Here is a 27415-nt window from a genome sequence, read left to right as displayed (position 1 = left end):
ATTGTCTGGAGCCTGCTCTTCATCCTGATCTTCTGCCAGAAGGTCATCTTCCAGACGCTCGGACACCTCCGACATCCTATCGTCCAATTGGATGTCCTGCAGGGCGTCCGCGACTTCAGAATCCACAGGGATCTGAACCACTGGTATCTCCACTTGAGGCTGGGGAATCACTGCATCAACTGACGCCCTGGGAAAAAGGTAAGCCCTCATCTTCTCACTTGGAAGATAGGGCCCAGAAGTGTTCTTCTGAAAGCCCCTTACCCAGGTACAAAGCTTTTCCCTTGCTGTGTCCCTTGACTCCGCCGTCTTAGGGGAATCAAAAGCCTCAGTAATCAGGTTTGTGCACACGGTACATACCTGCAGGTCCCAATACCGGAGATCACCTTTGGAGACTGCGTATGCTGTGTGCCTCCTACACAATTCATGTCCGCAGAAGTTCTTGCTGTGGACGTTGCAGAAAACGCTTCCACACTTCGGATGGTCCTCCTGTAAAGAGAAGAAAATTCCATGAGTATCAAGTGAACTACGTATCACTGGATATACATAGCTTAGCACAACTAAACTAGAAAGGAAAGACACACACTTGTATTTCCCGCACAGTCAATTGCTGCAACCTTCCAGATAATAAAATCGTATGGTTAATCTATTCTAGAGCAACCAATGAATAATTTTCAGAGGAAACAGGTGTAGCTCACACCCAAAAAATGATTTTAAAATGCTAGATAGTAGACAAGAAAGAACTCACTATCTTTATCTGTAAGGTTACACCAAAGGGTTGTGCGAGACAACACAAAAGTGTTAGAAAAACTTAGTGTTGTAACAAATACTATACTATAGTTTTCTCCCTACAGTATATACTATACTGAAAAATACTGGCTACAGTATAGAAGGTAATGTGCCGGCCGGCACACACCTTAACTAGTTCCAAAGTATACTACTTATGAACTATAAGGTGGAAGAACGCTGGTTCCAATGCATGTGCCGGCCGGCAACTACACAAGATAGCACCCAGCTGTCGGCCACTAATCGTAGCGGCCAGCAGACAATGGTGTGATATATAGCCGGCCGGCAAAGTTATACAACCAATGCCGGCCGGCAAAGTTATACAACCAATGCCGGCCGGCAGCAAAAGAACCAGAGAACTCCGACTGCCCGGCTGCCGGCCACTCAGGCCGGCAGCCGGGCTAGGGTACAACACAGAAGAAAAACAGAATGGATGCCGGGATAAGAGACTGTACTACCTCATAACCCGGCAACCCAAAAGAGTGCACATAAGGAAGGGGAGAATATAACTTCAGGCTTCCTGACCAATGCCATCTGGCTCTACAGACAAACATGGATAAGAGACCAAGGGAGGTCCGGGCAGCACTCAAAGCAGAAGACCCTTGCCGGCCGGCAGTGCGTGAACTGAGTCAACCCCACATCCTAACCTATGCTAGGTACAGATGTAGAATGACGGACAGGAATGCAATGGCTTGGCCATCACAAAGGAAAGAGGGGGAAAGGGAGAAGAGGGTCCTGCCAACCTTGCTCTAATAATGAATCACCCGCAGCCAAGAAAACTCATCTTAGCCTAGGGGAGATCCGAGAAGGGAGGCCAGCAATACTTGCCAACTCCCTCGAAACCAAAGCAAAGAAGGCGTTGTTATTCACAGAAAAGAGGATCTTATCCTCCACACCGAGAACAACAACACTGGACTAGTCTGCTAGATCACAAAGAGAATGAATCATCTTGTACAGAAACCTTCGAAAGTGAACTAAGGAGGCTAAGCCTCCTATGTCTGTTGTCAGTCTAGCAAGGGAATCTCAACCACAAGCTAGACAGAAACAGACTCAGACTAAGAACTCTGATGTCCTGCCCCCTTCCTGAAGCCAGACTTACTGGAAACAGGAAGGAACAGAAACCCCCTATTATAGTTGTATCTAAAGTCAATTCAGATAAACCATTAGGGTTAAGCCCAAGGCTTAAACAGAGGGAAAGGGATTGCACACCTTCTCCGAAGAGAAGACAGCAACCGGGGAGTGTGAGAAAGTATACTAAGGCCCCATAGACAACTAGCCTAGGCGCAAAGAGAATCGATTACCTAAATCACCGAAACTCACTCGTATACTATCTTGGAAGAAAATCAACATAATCTTAAATGTATAAAACTGCCTAAAGCTTCAATAAAATTTTAAAACACTCGGAAATCTGAATATCATGCAGGAAAGTACTAGGGCCAAACGACTAGGCTACAAGGTCTAGCGTAGGCCAGAATTGGCAAATCCTTCGCCAAAACAAAAATACTAAAAGCATCATATAAAGAAATCCTATGTAACGCTAAACAGCTAAAATTATTAAAGCGAAACAGCCGGGAACGTCGCTCTGGCTAACTAAATAACTCATACCTAGCGAGCGACAGCGTCCAGGACGCCTCCGGTAGGTAACAGCTCTTGTAACAACGATATCACTATCAAATCACTTTTGAAATTACCAAGAGCTTACATTTATACATAAAAGAAATAATACTCAACTTATCAGAAGCAGAAGAACTTGGAGAAAGCATTATAAATTGAAATAATCCTAGAATTGCGAGAAACACAGGGAAAAAACACTGAGTTGTTGAGCTACGCAAAAAGGAATGCAGATGGGGCCGTGAGCGGCGCAATGCACGCTTACGAAACGGGAGAGGAGAGATACCTTGTGAGCGGCTCTCCTTTCTTTCTCGTTTTCGTTTTCTTGCCAATTGACCCCTTCGAAGTAATAACTCTATTCGGGGTGCAGATTGCTATGTGGCGTGTCAAGAATACGTCCTCTGATATTTCGCGATATCCCTGGTTCTTTTATTAGGGATATTCGCTCCAGGAGTTAGAATTCTGGGTACCTTAAGGTAAATTCTCTGGGAATATCGCCATAGTTATATATACCCAAGGAAGCTACCCTTTAGGAACTTCCATTAGGACGACATGGCTTGAGCCCAAAAATCCAAATCTACCAGCAGACAATATGAGTCGACGTGGAAGAAGTGGGTGTCTTTTGTCAAGGCAAAGAAGCCAAAAGAAATCTCGACAGACTTCTGTTTATCATTCTTTTTCCACCTTCATGAGTAAGGTTTAGCAGCCAACACAATATCCACGTGTAAGTCTGCCTTGACAAGACCTTTACTGTATGCCTTTCAGGTCGACTTCTTTAACGAAATCTTTAACAAGATTCCTAAGGCCTGTGCTAGACTCAGGCCGGCAGCGCCTCCAAAACCCATTTCATGGTCTCTGGATAAGGTTCTTCACTTCGCTTCTGTGATGGATAACGATGAATGCACTTAGAAGGATTTGACCCAAAAAGTTATACTTCTAGTTGCACTAGCCTCGGGGGCCAGAGTTACTGAAATAGTGGCTCTCTCAAGAGAGGAAGGTCACATTCAGTTCTTGGAAGGGGGAGAACTGAATCTTTTTCCGGACCCAACGTTTCTTGCCAAAAATAAGCTACCCACCAAAAGGTGGGGTCCCTGGAGAATCTGCCCTCTGAAGGAAGATGTCTCTCTATGTCCAGTAGAGTGCTTAACAGTCTATCTTCGTAGAACTTCAGACTTTAGAGGAGGACAGCTTTTTAGGGGAGAAACTTCGGGTTCAAACTTGTCTCTGAAACAACTAAGGGCGAAGATCACCTACTTTATTCGCAGACTGGATCCGGACAGTACACCCGCAGGTCATGATCCGAGAAAAATTGCCTCATCCCTGAATTTTTTCAATAATATGGATATTGAACACCTTCGCTCATACACTGGCTGGAAGTCATCCAGGGTTTTTTTTCAGCATTATGCGAAGCAGGTGGAAGAACTGAAGAGGTATGTGGTGGCAGCAGGTAGTGTCCTTAAACCTGTTGCTTGATTCTGCGAGGAACAGTGAAATTAATTGGGACAATTAATTTAAGGGTGGGCGTGTGGTCCCTGATCGGTACAACATGCTAATTGAAAGGCCACTAAGGTGTCCTTACGAACTGTTCCATGTAGAAAAGTGAAGTAAGCATATTGAGTGACACATGTGCCATGCGTTTTTACGCAAGTGTGGATAGACAGTAATGACAGATATTAATGAAAATTATTAACATTTTCGTTTTCAAGTGGCATTTATGTGTTTCCTTTTCAGTTGAAACAAGTCTTTTGGATAGTACTGTTATCTTTATGCTTTAAATTATTTCATCCACATTTTATATATTGCTATAAATGTTAATTGATCTATATATTTATTGTTTGTCCATAAACTAGTTCTAAATGAACTTTGCGTCTTATTCGCCCAGGTTAATTTTTATGAAAATTATATTGAGAAAAGCACTTCGTGCTATTGATATTAATTAATAATACAGAAAATCTTAGAAGATTGTTACTTTGTGTAGACAAACACTCATTAATTTGGTCAATCCTTATTTAGGATAGACCATTATTCTCTGAATGGGATGATAACTTGATATATAATCTCTGTTCCTAAACGGAGACAAACCTTTGTTTGGTACACAAATCAAAATAGGTATACCGGGGGGGTGTCAGTATTTCATACGAACATTGGTGAGTTTCAATACAAACATTGCTTTAGAATGGTATAGGTCGAGACCATTATACCAGTTTGTTTGCTGGGCATCCATAGGTAATATGTATTCCTCGAGACTTTTCTAGAGTCTAGCATGACTCTTCTCTGTAGGGGGCAGGAAACACTATCATGGTTCATGTTTAGAAGTAATGATGTATGACGGTGACATCATAGGTCTCTAGGTCTAGATAGACCAAGGAAAAGGTTATTTTGAGGATAAGGCATGTAATGAGAATCCACAGATTTTGAGCGAAGTGAAAAATCTATTTTTGGGTGAGATAGCCATGTCGTCCTGATGGACCCGCCCTTCCTTTTTGTTAAAAAAGGGCTAAACCACCCCTCCCAATAGTACAGTATCTGTAGCACCTCGCATATCTCTACACGGAATAAGATGGCGCCGTTGATGACGTCATGTACAGACTCGAAACGGGAAGGAGAGGTACCTTAATAGCGGGTCTCCTTTTGTTTTCGTTTCTTGCCACTTTTCCCTCTCGAAGCGTTAATGCTATTCGGGGTGAAGATAGCTATGTGGCGTGTCAAGAATACGTCCTCTGATATTATGCGATATCCCTATAAGAATTAATTAGGGATATTCGCTCCAAGATTTAGAATTCTGAGTACCCCAAGGTAAAATTCTCTGGGAATATCACCATAGTCAAATATACCCTTGGAGGCTACCTTAAAGGAACTTCCATCAGGATGACATGGCTATCTCACCCAAAATCCGTTTACTAAGAACAGTGCAGTTTAAGGGTGGTCAATTGTTTAAGGGGGAAACAATGGGGTCTGATTTGTCTCTGAAACAGTTAAGAGCAAAAATTACTTACTTTATACAAAGAGCGGAGCTGGCTAGTATGCCATCGGGTCACGACCCTAGGAAAGTGGCTTCCCCCTTGAAATTTTTCCAGTATATGTCCTTTGAAGGATTGCAGGCATATACTGGTTGGAAGTCCACTTGGGTTTTCTTCGGTCATTATTTGAAGCAATTGGAGAAGATACGCCATTTTGTGGTGGCTGCGGGAAGTGTTATCAAACCCGCTGCAACGGCGTAGCCCACAGTGCGTCCTAGGGCACTCCTCCAGCTTGTTCTTAGCAATGAGTAAACAGTTGGTTTTTGCTTCAGGGAATAAGGAAAAAATGCAATTAATCATTTCCTTTTCAGGTTCACATGTGTCTCTTCGACGCGATGTTTGTTCCTTCAGTGCTACAGCCCAATTGTCTATATGTTAGTTAAGCTATATCTCATTTTATTTGGGTGATTACCCCTTTTTGTACAGGTGTGATTATGTATCTATTGATCACGTTTATCTTGTCATAAGTTCCTTAGGTCATGTATTTATCCCCTAATGTTACCTTATCTCTGGGTATGGATGGGATGTCTTTACTTTGTACAAAAATTTTCCATATGCGGTTAATGATGATTGCTTGTTAACCTTTGCACTGATTCTTGTGAATAAAAGTCTGTAACCTCTTTCAAGCCTTTTATTTTATGCCCTATTATTATGATTTTAATTAACTTAGCTGCAATAAATTTAGTGTGCCTCCTCATTATTATCCTTCTTGAACATAATTGGATTTCTTGTGGCGGGTATTGGTTCCATACGCCTTACCTACGATGCCTCCTTCAGTTTCGGGTTCCTTAGTGTTCCCCGACACTAAACTCCGGAGATTTTCCAATTGCGAAGGGCGGTCCTTTGGTCCTTATTGCCTCCTTATCAGACCATCATTCTTGTTAATTCTGCCTCGGAACTTTTTTGGGATATATAGTTGACAGTGATACATATGCCTTGACGGAGTAATCCTGTAAGTGCATTTCGGTATTGGGACCTCTCTTTTGAGGCCTCCTACCGAGTCATAGGTAATTCTCTGGTACACTTCCATCAGGACGACATGGCTTGAGCCCAAAAAACGGATTTTGACGTAGGAAAAGTCTATTTTTTGGTGAGATAGCCATGTCGTCTTGATGGCCCACCCGTTACGTTGTTCCTCCACAATGCCTCGTAGGGTGCCTTTTTTTCACAGTAGTTACGCTGCTATGTGGAATGACGTCATCAGTGACGTACAGCACCATGAGGGGAGAGGATATGTAACGGCTCCTCCCCTATCCTTCTCCCTAGATTCCTAGACTGGGTTAAGTCTGTTAGGGGTGCAGATATCTTTAGTAATCTACGGATACGTCCCTGATTATACACGATATCTTAGGATAGTCGTTCCGGGGGTTAGAACCCTGTGATACATGACGGTAATTCTCTTGTAATATCACTCGCAGAAATATTATACAGTAGGAAGCTGCCGGAGGGACCTTCCATCAGGACGACATTGCTATCTTACCCAAAAATTGATTTTTCCTACGTCAAAATCCGTTTAAATTTAGACACCCAAGTTATGAAAGAATCTAAGCAATACTCTCATAGTTAAAAATTACCGAATTTTTAATTGTATAATATTAAGAGGAAATAAATATTGGTGTTTGAAATATTAATAAAATGGAAAATGTCATGGAGTTATGATAAAGAAAATTATCATCTTTTTGTTAAGCATCATATGACTTACAAAGTAGCCAAGAAAATTGAAAGTAACAAGTACTGCTTGTATTATGTTAACTAACTCGAGGGAATGCTGCAAACTTCAAGTCATAATGAAAAGGACTGAAAGTATAGACATATGATGTAAGAGCTAGATCAATAGGTTGATAATGTGAGGAAGATTAGGGGTGATGCACCTTTGCGAAGTAGAATGAATGGAAGTATCCTCGTCCTCAACAAGAATGTTGCTTTGAGGTAGATTGGATATTTATGAACGCTTTTAACACTGGGGAAACAGAGGATTACATGAAGATATTTTTAAGTGGTAGTCTTAGGCTAGCTTTAAGGAAAATGAAACCTTGATATATATATATATATATATATATATATATATATATATATATATATATATATATATATATATATATATATATAAATGTACAGTATATATATATACACATATATGCATATATATACATATATAATTAGTGTGTATGTGGACGAGTTTTGTCTGTGGTGTCGGAGATGGAATATTTTGTGGGAATGAAATTTGTTACAAGCATTGATATTAGCAATTATAGTATGCCTTAAATCGTGTATTATTTAGCTAAGGAAGCTATCAGGATAAATTTTAAAGGATATTCCTCTCTTCAGCTTCAAGGTTCTCGGGGGGTGTTGAGGAACTATTGTTATATTGAGTTGGAAGAATATAATCAATTTACATTTGAACTTTCTATTTAGCTCTCGTCTCATTTACAGATTTCAATGGCGTGGAAGGTAATAGATTTTTTTTTCTGGTTAAATTAGAATAATAAGTTTGAGACCTATTAGAATTGTTTTCAACCCAAATGTAAATCATGTCTTGCAAAGATGTTCATCAGTCTCAAATTTAACATTGTTTAGATGCTGTCATTGAAAGTCATCTCTTACCTACTCCAATCATCAATCCGTTGAGAAAAAAAAGCAATTACGATTTTAGTTATTCCATTCCTAATAATCTATAAGAAAAGTTCATGATATTGATGGGTATAAATTAGTAATTATTTTTTATTAGATAATCTATTGTATCAAAAGTAATGGTTTTTAAGGATTTGGAAATGAAAAGTATTTTTGCCCTTGTTTTTGTAAACATTGTTCTGGCACGCAGTTTTGAATCTCATTGTTGTATATATGAACTTTCCATATGAGGGGAAAAAAAAAAACATTGCATCACTGTTCAATGACAGTTGGTTGGGATGGTACACGAAATTCATCATTGAAGTAATTAATCCTTCTTGATTTCCTTTGTTACTAAATTATCGTGGCTTTTAACTTGGTCTGTATTAGCATACTTCATTAATATCTTGCACAAATGCTTCTTTTTTTATGCTATGATGTCCTCCTTGTGAGAGACTTCTGAAAAAAAGAAGATGCTTTATCAGCATAAGTAGAGATCCTTCCTGCGAAAGGAAATTGGTCTTGATGTAGATTGTCAGACGAACATTGCAGATTATCATTAAGCAATTAAATAGTTCGTTTATAACCATCAGTAAAGTACGATTATTATAAGTGTTTAAAATGTTATTACTTGAGTAATTCTATTCACCATTTTCCTTGAATTTTGGTCTCTTCCTTTAGGATTCTCATTTGACTGTTTTCTGTCTTGCTGAAGAATCTCTTGGCGTCTACTTGAATGGTAATTGTCCTTTGTTTGCTAAATACTGTAATACTCTGTGATCCTTTTTAGGAGAGCCATCTTCTGTGTCTAGAGTAGTTGTACTGTTCTGTATTTCCTCTAATCTCATTGGAATTGTACCCTCTCACCCAATTTTGATACAATTTTATGCTTAACTGGTTCCTCATGGACGACCTCACTCTTTACCAAGGCATGGTTAGTGATCTCGGGATGGTTGTTAATGAACTGCTCTGAGCCGTTTGCTCATTTGTTGAGGTGCACTCATTTTGAGTATCTTTCTTGTCCAACCAAAAACCTTCATTATTATTTCCTAAATCTTTTCCAATTCTATGATTATCTTTTTCAGTTTGCTCGTTGATATTTAATGCTGCCATTGCGTCTATCACTTCATCCTCTGCAGACTGCTCGGTAAGGTTTTGTGCCTGTTCAGTGCTGAGTGGTTTTTCCTCAGGACTAGGGCCAATAAGGTTGCTTTGAGAGTTCATGTCCATTATTGTTATAGATTTTTTTCCTTGGTATGATTTGTCTTTCAAAATCTTGTAGACGGGAGTCGTCATGTGTGTCTAGAGTAGTTGTGCTGTTCTGTATCTCCTCTAACTTTGTTGGAATTGTACCTTCTGTTTCTCCCAATTTTAGTACAACCTTATTCGCAACTGGTTCTTCATGAATGACCTGTCTCTTTTCCAAGGCATGGTTAGTGATTTCGGGATAGTTGTTTTCTGGATGGCCCTGAACCATTTGCTCATTTGTTGGGGTGCTCTCATTTTGAGTATCTTTCTTGTTCAACGGAAAACCTTCAGTTTTATTTTCTAAATCTTTTCCAATTCCATGATTATCTTTTTCAGTTTGCTCGTTGATATTTAATTCTGCTATTGCGTCTATCACTTCATCCTCTGCAGACTGCTCGGTAAGGTTCTGTGGCTGTTCAATACTCAGTGGTTTTTCCTCATGAATAGGGTCAATAAGGTTGCTTTGAGAGTTCATGTCCACTTTTGTTATAGATAATAACCTGGGTGTGATTTGTTCTTCAATATCTTGTGGACGGGAGTCGTCATCTGTGTCTAGAGTAGTTGTGCTGTTCTGTATCTCCTCTAACTTCGTTGGAATTGTACCTTCTGTTTCTCCCAATTTTAGTACAACCTTATTCGCAACTGGTTCTTCATGAATGACCTGTCTCTTTTCCAAGGCATGGTTAGTGATTTCGGGATAGTTGTTTTCTGGATGGCCCTGAACCATTTGCTCATTTGTTGGGGTGCTCTCATTTTGAGTATCATTCTTGTTCAACGGAAAACCTTCAGTTTTATTTTCTAAATCTTTTCCAATTCTATGATTATCTTTTTCAGTTTGCTCGTTGATATTTAATGCTGCCATTGCGTCTATCACTTCATTCTCTGCAGACTGCTCGGTAAGGTTTTGTGCCTGTTCAGTGCTGAGTGGTTTTTCCTCAGGACTAGGGCCAATAAGGTTGCTTTGAGAGTTCATGTCCATTTTTGTTATAGATTTTTTCCTTGGTATGATTTGTCTTTCAAAATCTTGTAGACGGGAGTCGTCATGTGTGTCTAGAGTAGTTGTGCTGTTCTGTATCTCCTCTAACTTCGTTGGAATTGTACCTTCTGTTTCTCCCAATTTTAGTACAACCTTATACGCAACTGGTTCCTCATGGATGACCTCTGTCTTTTCTAAGGCATGGTTAGTGATTTCGGGATAGTTGTTTTCCGGAAGGCCCTGAACCATTTGCTCATTTGTTGGGGTGCTATCATTTTGATTATCTTTCTTGTTCAATGGAAAACCTTTAGTATTATTTCCTGAATCTTTTCCAATTCCATGATTATCCTTTTCAGTTTGCTCGTCCATACTTAATGCAGCCACGACGTCTATCACTTCATCTTCTGCAGACTGCTCGGTAAGGTTTTGTGCCTGTTCAATGCACAGTGGTTTTTCCTCTGGAATAGGGCCAATAAAGTTCTTTTGATAGTTCATGTCCATTTTTGTTATAGACAATTTCCTTGGTATGATTTGGCTTTCAAAATCTTGAAAACGGGAGTCATCTTCTGTCTGTGGTGTTTTGTTTATAGTTTCTGAATCTGGGATCTCATTTAAGTGCTCAGAAATATTTACAGAGTTTCTCTCTTCCTCTGGCTCAGGTCTGTTATTATCTTCAGTGATTCTGTCATCCTCTGGTTCAAGTTTGCTACTATCTTCAGTGATTTTACGCTCATATTCATTCTTTTGACCTTGATCTTCATTGTATGATTGTGAAAAGCCTTCAAAAAGTGAAAGTTTTATAAAATCTGTGTCGTTTCCAGTTGATCTTGCATTAGGATCTTGATACAAAAGAGTATGATTAACATCCTCTGTATCATCATCTTGCTTTTTCTTTTCCTTCATGGTGTGGAAACTACCCTTCTTCTTCCAGAAGCAGTATCCTCCAGTTGCAGCTGCCACCACAAGGAGTATTACGATTACTGTTACTGTTGTTAATCCTGTTTGTAGCTCTGGCGTCTTAGGTGTCGTAGTTGGTGAAAGATCAATAAATGTCACTTTTTCCGGTGGATTTGGTTGGTCGTGGATATTTGACTGTCCTGTAAAGAAAGATGAAGTCAGTCTTACCCTGTCCTTAGAAAGTGCATGTTTTGACATATTTTCATTATTGTTATCATAATTACAAGCCAATATTCAACCTTAGTTTGAGAAGCAGAATACTACAAGCAGCCCAGTATAGAAATTAAAGAATTTAGAATAATGGACTTCATTAAAATATCTCTACAGCTACAAAGTTCTTCACTTAATCTTAAATATGCTCGTAAATATTTGTTCGTGTGTGTTTGGTTTTGTTATTTTCATGCCGTTGGTGTGAACATTTATACAATAGTGGAAATTTTATGTTTTGACAATTGGGATAAACTTTATGACTGTTATGAGTTGTCATATAAGCTTATGTATGTATATGCTGGTGAGTGCGAAGTGTTCTATTAAAACTTAATGAAAAAAATCAAGGCAAGTTTATTTTTCACACTCCACTCTTACGAAGGAGTTGGCTCAGTAATCCCTTAATCCATATTAAATTCTGACTCCTAGGTATTCGTCGTCTCATCAACGCCTTTTACAGAGACCATGCTACATTTTTTTTAAAGGTCGCTCGTGAATGACAGAGGCAAAGAAAAGTGACAATGTCTTGGAGACAGGGCAATGCTCTAGACACTGATCAATACCTAAACCACGTGTCCACCCAAGCTAGGACCAGGGAGGGCCAGGCAGTTCGTTCCTTGTTATCTTTTTCAATTCTTTCATTCCACTACCATCCATTTAAACTGATAATAAAGATCTTTAATGGTTAAGAAATTCTATTTTTACATACTAACTTACATTTTGCGCTGTATAGATATCTTCCATTTAATATCATGACCTTATATCAATTGCTGTAGGTTTCATTTTCGAACTTTCCTAATACAAAGGCTTGAAAAAATATCATTCTCTTTAGCTTTCAATCGCTTCTACCTACCAATTGTATATCATATGTGTACATAAACCACTCCATTTTTTCTGCATACTTTGTCTCTTCCAGTTTCGTTTCAGTATCCATCACCAACTTCGTATCAAATAGAAATAGACATTCCATACTTCATTCACAACCTGTTTCATAACCCATAACTTTACATCGAATCTTATGATAATGTCTTTATCCTTTGCATATCTCCATCCTCAATAGTATAACAAATTCTTAGGAATCATGACCTGCCTGTCTCACTCCCTTCACAACGCTAGATTTTTTTTGGCCCAGACCGTCTTTAATACCTAACAAGCCACTTTCTTGCCTTCATACTCTAATGCATGCTTGGGTAAGTTTGTTTTGTCGTAAGGATTTTTAGATCACTCCACAAATTATGCTCTTACACAACTGAATCTTGACAAACACTTCATCGATGCATCTTCCTTTTGATAAATCTGAATTATGCCATACATTGCCAGTTAAAATCCCAGCAGAACCTCTTTAGCTAATTAAGTAATGCTTTGCCCTAAAAATAGTTGTTGCCACTGTTGTTTCTTGAAATCCTCTGAACTTCGGGCACCGTTTATTTCTCTACCATTATAATAACCCTCTTTATGACCTGAACAGTGACTATTAAAAGTACTAAAATTTACATTAACATCTTCCTCTTTTTTGCATTCAGATTTTCCCCCTTTTTTTCCACAGACCAGGGTTTTTTAAGAACTTCTCCAGGTGTGGATTTCATCTTGCTACCTTTGTATTTATCTCTTTTCTCAATTGCTTGTTAAGAATTCTCTTAGCATTACTTCTTTGTTTCCTCCTGCTACCTATGGGAATTTATTCTTCAAGTATACATATATGAAATAATACCCGTGGGAACAGGTGTGTTGATAGCCTTCAGAATAATGGCCCCAAGCCATAAGCTCCCTTGTACAGTATGAGAAAGCCAGGAAGTAAAATCATAATTATTATAAACATTACTGTGGTGTCTATTGGAGTGTGTGACCACCTCAAGCGAAATAGTCAAGTATTGGATATGGGTGATGCCACCTTGATATGCTATACATCGTCAAACTTTCAAAGATCGTTGTGGTGTGGCCGGTACAGATGTCATACATTCCAAATTTTGTCGTATGGTAATCACATTAGTGTTAAGGAGTCCATTGAAATAGGTTTAATTTCTTGAAATGCAGGGCTTTGATTTCAACAGATGTTATAAATTTATCTTACTTCATCTATTAATGGTTAAAAACCTAAGTTTCATTACTAAAAATGTAGATGTGGCATATTTTTTTGCCTGTCAATGCCAGAGCTAAGTTTAAGGATCCTATTTTTTTGTATTGGGATTCAAAAGTTTGCGGTCATCGTCATTAAGTCTACCCACCCTTGATCACTAATTATGATAACAATGGACAATCCAAGAGATTCCCACAAACCAATATTTTTTTTTTTTGTCCAAGAAATTTATCTTTGTATGTATATTATTATAAGCGTGGTTTACTAATTAATGGTCTTAATTCTTTATAAAGTAAATGTTATATCAGAGTTTTTTTTTTGTGTGCATACGCTTTGAAGAAAGTTGATAATTTATATATAGGTGAAAAATAAATAAGCAACCCTTTTGTTTTACTTCATATTGTGCCAATATCTTATACTGCAATCATAGACTCCTTTAAGGAAGGACTGGAACGTCCCCTGCTCGGGGTTTTTAACTTGAGTCTGAAAGATTAACTTGAGTCTGGACTAAAATGACTTCTAGAAGGGCTAGAAACACGTTCTCTGGATCAAAATGGGAGTTTTTGAGGATGGTGAGTTCAATAGTAAAATTTTCAACACCACCTGGGGTCATCTTCAAGGTCTAAAGGTCATTTATCAAGGTCAAATTTGTGAATTTGGGTCATTTTTGCTCGTTTTTTGTGTGTAACTCATAAATGGTGAGAGATAGCTGATTATAATATGAGGCAAGTCTGCAGAGCTGTCCGAATTTAATATATATTGTCATATATCGTCCTTCAAGAAAGGACTGGAACGTTCCCTGATCGGGGTTTTTAACTTGAGTCTGAAGGATTAACTTGAGTCCTGGACTAAAATGACTTCTAAGAAGGGCTAGAAACACGTTCTCTGAGTCGAAATGGGAGTTTTTGAGGATGGTGAGTTCAATAGTGACATTTTCAACACCACCTGGGGTCATCTTCATCATCTTCAAAGTCAAAAGGTCATTTATCAAGGTCAAATTTGTGAATTTTGGTAATTTTTGCTCGTTTTTTGTGTGTAACTCATAAATGGTGAGAGATAGCTGATTATAATATGAGGCAAGTCTGCAGAGCTGTCCGAATTTAATATATATTGTCATATATCGTCCTTCAAGAAAGGACTGGAACGTCCCCTGATCGGGGTTTTTAACTTGAGTCTGAAGGATTAACTTGAGTCCTGGACTAAAATGACTTCTAAGAAGGGCTAGAAACACGTTCTCTGAGTCAAAATGGGAGTTTTTGAGGACGGTGAGTTCAATAGTGACATTTTCAACACCACCTGGGGTCATCTTCATCATCTTCAAGGTCAAAAGGTCATATTTCAAGGTCAAAATAGTGAATTTTGGTCATTTTTACTCGTTTTTGTGTGTAACTCATAGATGGTGAGGGATGGCTGATTATAATAAGAGGCAAGTCTGTAGTTCTGTCCAAATTTAATATATATTGTCAAATATTGTATTACTCAAACATTCCAAACAAGCCCTAAAACAAACACTAAAATAAGAAATAAAACGAGTAAAAATAACCAAAATTCACTATTTTGACCTTGAAATATGACCTTTTGACCTTGAAGATGATGAAGATGACCCCAGGTGGTGTTGAAAATGTCACTATTGAACTCACCGTCCTCAAAAACTCCCATATTGACTCAGAGAACGTGTTTCTAGCCCTTCTTAGAAGTCATTTTAGTCCAGGACTCAAGTTAATCCTTCAGACTCAAGTTAAAAACCCCGATCAGGGGACGTTCCAGTCCTTTCTTGAAGGACGATATATGACAATATATATCAAATTCGGACAGCTCTGCAGACTTGCCTCATATTATAATCAGCTATCTCTCACCATTTATGAGTTACACACAAAAAACGAGCAAAATTGACCAAAATTCACAAATTTGATCTTGATAAGTGACCTTTAGACCTTGAAGATGACCCCAGGTGGTGTTAAAAATGTTACTATTGAACTCACCATCCTCAAAAACCCCCATTTTGATCCAGAGAACGTGTTTCTAGCCCTTCTAGAAGTCATTTTAGTCCAGACTCAAGTTAATCTTTCAGACTCAAGTTAAAAACCCCGAGCAGGGGACGTTCCAGTCCTTCCTTAAAGGAGTCTATGACTGCAATATTTAATTCATCCATTAATACAAAGACTGATAAAAGAAAGTATATATAAAGAATCGTATATAGGAAGGCGTACATAGAATCTGGAATAAAAATAAAGGACTTAAGTAAATGGGTGTATTCAAGAAGCAAACCTTTTCCCTTGATTCCTGAGGTCTTAAGCAAATCTTCCCAATAACGATTATCTCTACAGGAAGCATTTAAAGGACATTGCCTATAGATGTAACCACTCGATATTTTCTACCTGCCCCAACCTGGTGATCTTAGAAAGTTTGACAGAGTATAATGGGCTAGCAGTGCTCTTACAAACACACAAGTTAACAGTTTGTGTTTTTCTAGCAACACCGTTTTTTGTTGTCCTTTATTTTCTGTGTTTTTCTGCACAGATACTAAGAATTGGTGGATTTTTAGTTTGTACCAGAAAATATATTACCATGTCGTTTGCAGTTCATTGTCACATTGATGTACTGATTTGCTAGCACATGAGCGTAGACGAACTTAAATGGCTCTGCATGTACCTGGATGAACGTTATTTCAAAGACCTTGTCCACTGAAACATGCAAAAAACCATTTAAATGTTCCAGAGTGATAGTAGTCCATTCAACAAACATGTCTCTTGTGTGTCCTGTTATATTCTGCGTCTCGTTTTGATGACTTGATTTCCAGTTCATCAGGGTCATGTCTATAGCATGACCCTTCTTCTCTATTTGGAGGTAGCCTATGGGACGTTTGTCTTCAGAATTAAATCCTAGCGCGAACTTGCTCCAGTTCCGATTTCCAGTCTGCAGCGTTACTTCAAAGGTACCCTGGAATTCTTGGATGGTAGAGCAGTCATCGTCATCTGGCTTTCCAAGGAGAAAGATTTTACATTCTGCAAAGAAAGTAACCATTAGTTTGGTGCATTTGATAGTGTATAAGTGAATTTGAGAGGTTTTAGAAATTCCGAGTCTTATTGATGGAAAATTGTAATAAAGATGGGCACTTAAAAGTTCATCTCGATTATGTAGATACGTTTTATTGACCTTAGTTATTCCTTATTTAGACATGGGTAAGACGAGGTCTCAAGCTTTACGTTAATAGGTTTTGACAAAAATACTTATTACAGATATAGGTATTTTGTGAAAAAGTAGACTTTATTGATGTTTTATTTAAAGACCTTATAAGTAAATTATAGGTGTGAAAGTAATCTTTTGTGTGTAAAATCAATTTGCATAAACACAAACCATAGAGATTTGGAACACAATTTCCTTTCAACATGTGATTCCTTAATATTCTCGAGCAAATGAATAGAACTATTTCAAATCAAAATTTAAATTTTTTTTCCTATGGATTCTACCTACAACAACCCTCCCTCCCCTGAATATGCTGACTCGCCCCCGACACTGTTGACGACCTCTTACAATTCATTTAAAGAAAATCCCGTTGACGACTTAGGAACTATAAAGGACTGTTCTTTGAATATTCGTTAAAAGGGTAATTTGGGCTACACAGGAAAATTGAAAATCCTGCATGTTGCCAAAATTCCATTGGAAGCCAATTATGATTTGCTACATAAGATATTTGGATGCTACTAATTAATAAAAGAAATTAGAATGAAACTTCAAGATGGTAGATGGGATTCTTGGTTATCATTTTACTGTCATGAGGAAGCATTCAGTGCAAGCTGTAACATTTTGAATATTAAAGTAGGTAATATGAATATTAAGGGTGGTCTACAGACCAGCAGACTGGATTGATAAAGACACAGAAATAGTTATGCCATCCCAAAGAAAGCCAAAACCACCAATGTTGCTTGTTGCCTAATCTACAGGGGGTACAGAAAATTATTTTAAGATCTGCAAAATTCTTCGGAGGAAGGTAGGAACGATTTCACCTGAAGTGGAGATATATCTCGATTTGGTAAGAAAAGTTACTTGGTAAATGCCAAATCATACACACAAGGTTATTTTGTCCAAATTAAAGACAGACAACGTGGATGTAAAATTGGACATCTAACCCCCATCTAAACTTTAGCTATGGTACAGGAGTTGTTTTCAATAGGGATCTATATGAATTTACGGAAGAGGAGATATTGGCTATGTGTCCATTATCAGTGTGGAAAGTACATAAAGTACCTGGACCATCAATGATTATCCTTACTTTCCAGGATGCTGATGTACCTTTCCTCATTGACATAGAAAATGAAAGGATTAGAGTTCCACCTTTTTAGCAGGGGTTGTTTTCAGTAGAGATCTATATGTATTTACGGAAGAGGAGATATTGGCTATGTGTCCATTATCAGTGTAGAAAGTACATAAAGTACCTGGGCCATCAATGATTATCCTTACTTTCTAGGATACTGATGTACCTTTTCTCATTGACATAGAAAATGAAAGGATTAGAGTTTGACCTTTTTATCATAAGCCACTGAAATGTTTTAATTGCTTTAGATTTGGGCATCCTTCCAAAGTTTGTAAGAATGATAAAATTTGTACCACTTGCTCCAATCTTACTATGGAGAATGTATTCTTGAGGCAAGGTCCTTGAACTGCAACTCTAATCATAAATCTAATGCTAGGAGCAGCCAGTTATATAAGTTAAAAGAAGCTGCCCTTTATAAATCAATTATCGAACATGTAAGCGCTGTGCATGCCAAGAGATTATTAAATAAATCAACTACTTAAGCAAAGACATAGAAAAGGGTAGAAAAAGTTCCTCAGGAGTCATCTAACCTATCTACTACTGTAGGTAGTTCTCGAAAAAAAAATTCACCATCTCTTGATAAAGTGCTGCATAATAAGGTAAGAATATCTCCTAAAGATTTACCATCGTTTATTAACAATAAGACATTGCCCACCACTATTCAACCTTTATCCCCCATTACAAAGGATAGTACTAATAGTCCATTTGCCACCCATATGATTTCCATTGTGGACCTATGAATCTTTTATAGAACCAGGTATTATGGTATATTTGTAATGCCATGGTGTTTGTGAAGTATTTCAACTGGGTTGTCCTCTTGACAATTTTGGGCAAATGCTGGAATATGCAATTTTTGGCTGCCATTATATAAAATTCTATTTTGTTCAATATCTCTAGAAACTGGTAAGATAACGTGTCAAATGTAATGTCTATACCCATGTTTTCATGGTCAGAGATTAATATAATGACAAAAACAGTTGTAAAATGTGTAGTTTTACTTGTGCAGACCTTTTGAGAAAAATATTCAAATATTATAGAAGTAAATGAAATTCGAACATATTGCAAATGGTTCTTTCAAGTTAAAAGGTAATGCTTATGTTCATACTCAATACTGTCTAGATAAAAACCTTCACATAGGTGTTGCAAGTGACACTGGGAACCTGGTACTACATCATCTCGAATCATGTACATATCTGTGCTACAACTTACTAATATGATATGTAAAAACGTGTAATACTGGAAACGTTGACACACATCCGGATCTATCTCTTGAATGAAAAAATGCAAAAATGCATCCCAGCCAATGTGACTATCATTCTAATTCAGGACATTGATAAAGCATGCAAACAAGTTAAAAGTTAACATTTTATGCAAACCTAGCTCAAAACAATTAAGCTAATCAGTGTCTGACTCATCCTCAGAATAGTCACTGTCCTTTTCATTTGCTTGATCACTGGCAGTGAATGGGTTATGACATCCGTCTGTGCCTCCACACATACAGTAAATAGTGCAGGGTCCTTTGACAAAAGCAGGCTGTAGAGCTGCAGGCCTTGCCCTTTGCTTTGCAATCACAACTGAGGACATCAATTAGGCCTGGAAGAGCAGGAGGATTAGCAGCTAATGTGGGTGTTGGGACTCCATCCTTCACCTGCCATCCAAACTTACTGATGTCCACTGTTGGAGGGCCTTGCTGATCAGCTGCTTTCTATAATATCATTTGGAGATGTGCCTGCTGTACATGGAGCAGAAGGTTGGCGTCTGTAGGAGGCAGGGCCATGATACGCATTCGTTTCCCTTTCTTTTTTTGTATACATCCTGTAGCGAGCTGCATTCATTGAGGTCTCTGATGGTTGGCCATGTAATGCTGTAAAGAACTGTTGGCCTGTTTGCAAAAGGTCATTTTCTGAGGCATCTATCTCACCCAGTATCTCAGAGAATCCAGGGAAGTTTCCTACCTGCAAGGTATTCAGAGCACTGACTTTTCCTTCGTTAAATGGATAGAACACTGTGTCTCAACCACTTAGCGCATACAGTCCTAACAGCTACAAACACTTATTACCAAGTTTCTCACTGGTTGTATTGATGTCTACAATGTCTCCATTTCAACGTTCCTTCTGAACTTTACATGCATGGTGCAGTTGACTTTTCTAAACCCAGTAAACCAGCAGTATCATCACTTAGGATTCTGATTACTCTGTTACAATCAGCTGCCTTCAAGAAGTATGTTATCATTGTGACATCAGCTTCATCATGTAAAAAACAACCGTCTTCTTGACTTTTTACCGTTATTTTATCTCCCGTGTTGAAAAAGGATAGTACTCTAGACAGCTGCCTTTTGTTGTGTTTGTTCTTCATAATGACGTCTGTATTTGGGATTGGACTACTGATAGTCAGGTTGTAGTTGGTGCTACCTTCGCCACCACGTCGCATTCTCTCATGGTCTTTGGCTGATAGATCATGATACTTGTCAAAGACTAGAATCTTGACACTATCAGGAGGGTAGAGTGAAAGACGGTGCTTAGTACTCTCAACAAGGATAGATGCATCAGCGCTATGAGGCTATGCAATGTGATTAAGCAGCTGCCGTGCATCTACAATTATGGTGTTTGGAGCCATTGGGTTTTGCTGTAGCACACCAAGACGTCTGGCAAGTACAGCTTTGTTGCCCTTACGCAAACAGCCATACTCATCAATGAGTGAGGAAGGGACAGCACACAACTCATACTGAAAGATGATTTCTAACTGCAGCTGACATTGTTGACCAACCATAAGCAGTCGGAGAAATATGGCCTCCATGTCAAAGACAGTCTTGTTACCAACCATGGTTCCATGCTTTAGCTGTTCTATTGTCTTGATGGGGCTGGAAAGTTTTGCGTGGAATCCAGATGGCAGAAGTAAGGCAACATTTGTTCTAAGCATAGTTGTTGAAACAACCAGTCTCCCTCCTCTCTGCACAAAGAAACTGATGTACAAGGAGGGTTGGTTTTACAAGATTATCCACCCATTGCTTGCCTGTTGGATGCTGCCATGCTTTTTCTATATGTGCAGATATTTCATCAAATGTTTTTTCACCATCATGAAGATTATGTTGCAGCAGGACAACTGTCACCATGCAAAATGCTCTCATAGCCCTTATCCATGCCTTTCCACTTACAATTCCTGTGAGATGTCCAAATGCTGCTCCAACAAGAACATCAAGACCTGATCCTTTCATTAGAGTCCCGATGCATCCCAAGAAAGACATGATCATGTGCATTGCTCTTGGACGAAATATAACATCTCTGAACCTTTCTGGTTCCCACCACTTGATCTGTTGGGCCACCATGTACAGCTGCATGTCTATCGATAGGTTGGCATAATCCATTCCCTGTTCAGCCAGTGACTTCTTCATGTAGATGAGTGATGTAAGCATTGTATCGGGATGAGAGGGTGGTGAATCTGTAAGATGGCCAATTAGATACACTGTGGCAGCTCTGGGTGAAGGTGGATCTTGCTCTCTGGCAACCTTATTATTAAATCCACACCACTCCATGGTGAGTGTATTTAGCTACTGGGCATCTCTTTGCTGAGCAGACTTGAGGCTCTTCTCCCTGGCACATACATCCCTGTATGGGATTCCTGTTGTTATTGAGACAACTGGAGGGTTAGGTTTTTTTGGCCCGGTGTAGTGCTGGAGTACAATAGGCTGGGTGATGCTGAGAGATTGTACCACTGTTTTGCGCAGGTGAGGAATACTAAGGTTTATGACTCCAATCTCAACACTTCCCCTCTCAATAATGCCAGCAGGATTCATTTGAAACCCATGAGCCATAACATTTGTCTCTTGACGCCCATATGGAGTTTAGACCTGGAGGTCAAAATTATCAAACCAACCAAACACAAGACCCACTCTCCGAGTCATGCCCATAGCCTGATGAAGTAGACTGCTGTTGTTTCCCACAAATTTTGCAGCTGACTTTCAGAAGTGTATAACCTCATCATATGAAACTGTAAAGCTATTTTCATGCAAGAGCTTGATTATTTCAGAACTTCCATACTTGTGATGCACCTTCTTGGCTAGACCAAGCGTTATTTGGTTTCTAGTTCCTGTAATGTGACTCTGTACAGCTTGACTGAGATACAGAGATTTCTGAGTTACCTGGCCATTCGATACCAGTTCTGAAATCATCTTAAACATTGTGACGCTTGTCTGCTTGTGTGTATTGTTGTAGGTAAAGTGTGCAAGATCGTTAACTGCTTTATTATACTGCACAGATCTTGCTTCATGTTTGATTTGCTTAATCACTGCTTCAATACTGTCTTCATCTGCTGAATCTGCTTTGAGTATCTTCAAAGTCTTACTCACAAAATGTCTAAACTCTACTACTGAAGCACAGCCTTCCATGAGCATAACCACAATATCATCTTATAAATAGCTTATAAGTTTTGTAAACATCTGCTGGCGAGGCAGAAGACCTCCAAGACCACAGTATGTATCATGTAGCTCAATAGACGGCCACATGCGTAGATGTTGATTGGCATACATATCATCAATTACCATCTTTAGTGTATCATCATCTATTACAATGGGAGGGGTTGACAAATCAGTGTATTTTGGAATGATCACGAATTCATCATAACACCTTTTGCGGTACTGCGCATCAGCAGCAGGTAAATCAGCAAGAACCCCTTTGATGTGGATTTCAACCTGTCTGCCCCATTCGTCATTTCTCTGTTCACACACATCTCAAAGTACATCTTTAAAGAGGAAAGTCCAGGGCGATCCTTAGTCTCACATTTCATAACTCGTTCCCATCTGGCTGGATGTTTTCGATCTTTTGGAACACAATCTTTGCCACAGATCAAGCAATATTTTAGGAAGTGAAAGGTGGGAAGCTGAGACTTTCTTACCGTGGAGGTACTTGGCTCTTCACTCTCAGAAGTTGAAAAACCTTGTTTTCTTTTCTTGGATAAATATTTTGCCACATTTTGCTTAAGAGGTGTATGTACAATAACATGTTTTATGACATTTAACAGTTGCATTATTTCTAGACGACTCTAGAATGGTTTGCAACTTCACATGGAAGTTATCATCTCTTTCTTTACTGCGCTGGATCATAGTGTTGATGCCTTGGATCTTAAAAGTTTGAAGGGTTCCCTCCATATGACAGGATGGTATCAGACAGGATTCACTTGCCATCTGAGAAGAAAGTGCCACCACTAGATTAACATGCAGGAACAACTTGATGCCAAAACTTCATGCCAGTGTGAGATTCCTGTAAATAGATAACTTTATATTAGTATTCAAGGACAAAATGATGATTTTACATTGGTACACAGTGTGAAAACATTAATTTTAGAAACAAAAAGGAGATTCGCAGTAAACTAAAATATAACTGTCAGCTGATTAAAAGGTTTTATTGTAGTTAGCACAGACTAGCTAAAGGTGCTACAAATAAAGATATAGAATTATATCACCTTTTATTTCAAGTTCGAGCATTTTGTTTCTGTCAATCACATGTTATCCTTATTTATTTGTACTGTCATAGATTGGTAGTGTCTACGCAACAATTGAGAAATGCCCATCCCTTTGGAGCAATATCACTCATTTGCTTGGTAACCTCTGGTCATATACTGTTCCTGCAGAAGGCTAATCATTAATAGAGCTGCCTTGACGATTAGTACTATATTTCCGTTAAAAATAATCGAAGTATGCATGTTACTGCTTTCTCTGAAATGATGCCACGTGTCTAGGCCATATCTTTTACAATACAAATGAGCCCTACACCTAAATTCTGGCAACCCATTTTACATTAGGGCAAAATGTATACCTACCACAACATATTCAATGGGTTTATGATATTCCTTGACCTTAAAAACATAGGTATAGAAACCAAATTCTTCATGTTATCATGTATAGAACCAAAGATATAACAGAAAATAGATTTTTCAATAATGGGAGCCATAATTTGCATATAACACAAATTGCCCAAGGTCGTCATGAGGACAACCAACTTAAAAAACCTTAAAAATCCGTAAGGATTGCAAATCCATCAAGAATCTTTGTAATATAGAACATTCATAGGTTACCCATTTTGGCAAATGGACTATAACCTCTCCCAGGCCATTTCCTTTCCTGATTTAATGGCGATTCCCCTTGAAACTTAGTTACCAGGTGCACCTGTATTGGGGAAGATACAAAAACCTGGTAGCTCACCACCTATTAATCAGAAAAGAGAGACACCTCCATCTCTCTCACTCCCTTCCATAAGAAATATTAGAGTTATGACATTAAATAAATATGTTTTGTCTGTTGATGTTTCGGATCAACCAGAAGACAATTTAAATCAATCAGAAATTCAAGTTGAGGTCCACCATCCCCCTCAACAATTAGATCAAAAGGACAAAAAGAAAATCACAAACACATCTCAAAGTTTTTCCAAGAAATAAACCATAGTTTTTTCCTCCATTTTGCAATGGAATTGTCAGGGTTTAAGGGCCAAATATGAAGAACTTAAACTCTAATTCACGAGCAATCCCCCATAATTGTATGTCTACAGGAGAGCAAGCTTGATGCTAATGCCCCTTGTCCTCGCGAATATATCAGCTATAGGACACCATATGATCATCGAGTAGGGAGCCATGGCCAAAGTCTTATATACGTTTGTCGAGATGTTCCTCAAATATCTTTGTCTATCCGTACACGTCTGCAGGCAGTGGTTTTACAGATTGGTATAGGGAGAAAATATACATTTTGCTCATTGTACTTGCCTCCAAACGATAACATCGTATGATAATTTAGTAAAGATGATTCAACAACTCCCTCAACCTTTTCTTTTAATTGAAGATTTGATTGGCAGACATCCTTTATGGGGTGATGTTTTAGCAAACGCTAAGGGCAATATTATATCATATATTGTGGAAAATTAGGAGATTGGACTCTTTAATACAGGAGAGCCCACCCACTTCCATGTTCAGACAGGTACCTTGTCATGCATTGACCTTTCAATTGCAAACTCTAACTGCCTCCTTGATTTCGATAGGTGGACATAAGATGATTGGCATAATAGTGATCATGCACCAATCGTTATAAACACCAACAATTGTCCACCTTTACAAAGATCGCCACAATGGAATCTCGACAAGGCGGACCGGGTTAAATTTCCTTAGCTAAGTAAAATAGAGGGGAGTGCAGAGCAGTTTGAAAGTATTGATGATGCCATAGACCTACAGAATGGAACTCTCCATACAGCAGGAATCAATTCGATTTCCAAAACCACAGGATTATTCACACGGCAACCAGTCTCGTAGTATTCTTCAAAATTAAATGGCTTGCACAGAGTCACCAGTAAATCTCTTGACTATATTGCATAGACGCTGTACTGAGGAAAATTTGATAACATACAAAAAGTGTAGAGCACAGTTCCATAGTGCCATGAAAGAAGCTAGGCGCCAATCTTGGGTATCTTTTGTTTCCTCAGTCAACAGTAGAACACCACCATCTTCTGTATGGAGGAAGCTAAAAGAAGATTGCAGGCAAATTTGCCCCAAATCCACCAATATTGTTGAAGGTGAACGGTCAGTATGTGACTGAAGCAAATGATGTTAGAGATGCCCTGGCTGATCATTTTTCAAATGTATCATGCAAGTGTGAAGGAGCTCCTGGTCACCAGTATAGGAACATTGAAGAAAAGAAAATTTTAAATTTTGCAACAGGAAGAAAATTTGATTCCGCACTTGCTACTTGTATCGATACAGCCCCTGGACCCGAAGGAATTCCATATGCAATGATTAAACAAGTACCTTTTGATACAAAGTTATTTATTTTAAGCATTATAAATGGAATATGGCATGATCATAGTTATCCAAATGTTTGGGAACTAGCCATTATTTTAGCCTCCTTTAAAACCCAATAAGGAATTTTTTTTAGCATCAAACCATCGACCAATTGCATTGACATCTAGTTTATGTAAGATCATGTAGAAGATGGTCAATGCAAGACTCATGTGGTACTTTGAAAAGAAGGGTATTTTATCACCTATTAAGTGCATATTTAGAAAAATGAACTCAACGACTGATGTGTTGATATGACTTTAGTCCTCTATTTGTTAAGCCCTTGCTTCCAAACAGCACCCTTTTTTTTTTTCAGTATCATATGAAAAGGCATATGATACTACATGGAGATATTTTATACGTAAAACCATTCATAATTTGGGATTACAAGGAGAGCTACCACTGTTTATTCAATCATTTCTTTCATGTAGTTTTTCAAGTGAGAGTTGGGGAAACTGAGAGTAAATGTCAGGAAGAGGGAGTTCCTCAGGGTAGTGTGCTGAGTGTAACCCTGTTTGCACTAGCAATTAATGGGATATAGTCAGTCATTTCCTGGGATGTTCTCTCAACATCATTTGTGGATGATCTCTCCATATCATTTGCTGGAGCTAGAATGCGAATTGTTGAGAGAAAACTACAACTCTCTATTGAAAAAATTATCCAGTGGGCTAATATAAATGGATTTAAGTTCTCGACAAGTAAAACTGTTGTTGTCCATTTCTGTTGTATTCGGGGAGTACATCAAGACCCCGATATATACATCAAAGGTCAACGGATCCTATGTGTAAGTGAAGCTAAATTTTTAGGCTTGATATTTGATTGAAGGCTTACATGGGTTTCTCACTTAAAATCGTTAAAAGATAAATGTCTTGAGGCTCTGAATCTTTTAAAAGTATTGTCTCACCCTTCATAGGAGCCAGACCACAATACTATTTTAAAATTATACAAGGCCCGGGTCTTTTCAAAAATTAGTTGAGGGTGTGAAATACACTTATCAGCCACCCCAAGCCGGTTAAAGATATTAGATTCAATACATCATGCTAGTATTAGATTGTCCACAGGAGCGTTTAGAACTTCACCTATCCCAAGTCTCCTTGTTGATGCTGGAGAATTACCTTTAGACCTTTACCGAAAGTCTTCTATTGTTCGGTATTGGTTGAGGTTGCAAAGACTTCATATTTCTTTAGCCCATCAGACTGCAAGCCTTGTAAAGCACACATCATACTTTGAGTTGCACCCAAAATCTCCTCAACCTTATGATTTTTGGGTAAAACAATTAATAAACAGTCTTGATATGATTAGAAGTAAGGTGCTTCCATTTAAGGAATCAACAACGCCTCCATGGAAATTACCAGAGGTATCTTTTTGTAAATAAGTTATTAGAGTTGAAAAGAATAGGACTGACTCATAATCCAGGTCTTTTTCTTTGGGCTCGGCCAAGTCGTCCTGATGGAAAGTTCCCTTATGTAGCTTTCTAAGGGATATTTGCTAGTTATACTCCCAGAGAATTAACCATAGGTCTCCAGAATTCTAACTCCTGGCGCGAGTATCCTTAATATATCTTTAAGGATATCTCATAAAATCTGGGGACGTAATTTTTGATATGACACAGAGCAATCTTCACCCCAAATAGATTTAACTCTTTGAGGGGGAAGAGTGGCGAATGAAAGGGGAGCCGTATCAAGGTACTCGGTGGACCCCCTCCACGTATTACTACGGCCCATCATTCCTTTCAACTTTAGCATTTAAGCTAAGTTCGCTCCCACGTTTCTCTCGGTGGTGTTACGGTTTATTGGAAT

The 27415-nt window shown here is 38.6% G+C and overlaps 2 protein-coding genes across 2 annotated transcripts in view; one reads left to right on the top strand and one right to left on the bottom strand.

Moving 5' to 3' along the window:
- Nucleotides 1-27415, top strand: part of LOC137615243 (excitatory amino acid transporter 3-like) — a 1014688-nt gene that overhangs the window by 166432 nt on the left and 820841 nt on the right. The gene's annotated exons all lie outside the window — the stretch shown is intronic.
- The window catches only part of LOC137615241 (probable serine/threonine-protein kinase kinX), a 40101-nt gene continuing 20890 nt past the window's right edge, over nt 8205-27415 (bottom strand). The window contains exons 2-3 of the mRNA XM_068344949.1: nt 16057-16494; nt 8205-11345 (exon numbers count right to left, since the gene is read on the bottom strand). Coding sequence (XP_068201050.1) covers nt 9217-11345; nt 16057-16494 — 2567 coding nt within the window. The 3' untranslated portion in view covers nt 8205-9216. The remainder of the gene's footprint in view (nt 11346-16056; nt 16495-27415) is intronic.

Source organism: Palaemon carinicauda, chromosome 21 (assembly GCF_036898095.1).
Source record: "Palaemon carinicauda isolate YSFRI2023 chromosome 21, ASM3689809v2, whole genome shotgun sequence".
Classification (NCBI taxonomy): domain Eukaryota; kingdom Metazoa; phylum Arthropoda; class Malacostraca; order Decapoda; family Palaemonidae; genus Palaemon; species Palaemon carinicauda.
Note: the sequence above shows the minus strand (reverse complement) of the source record. Positions and strands in the feature narration are given on the sequence as shown.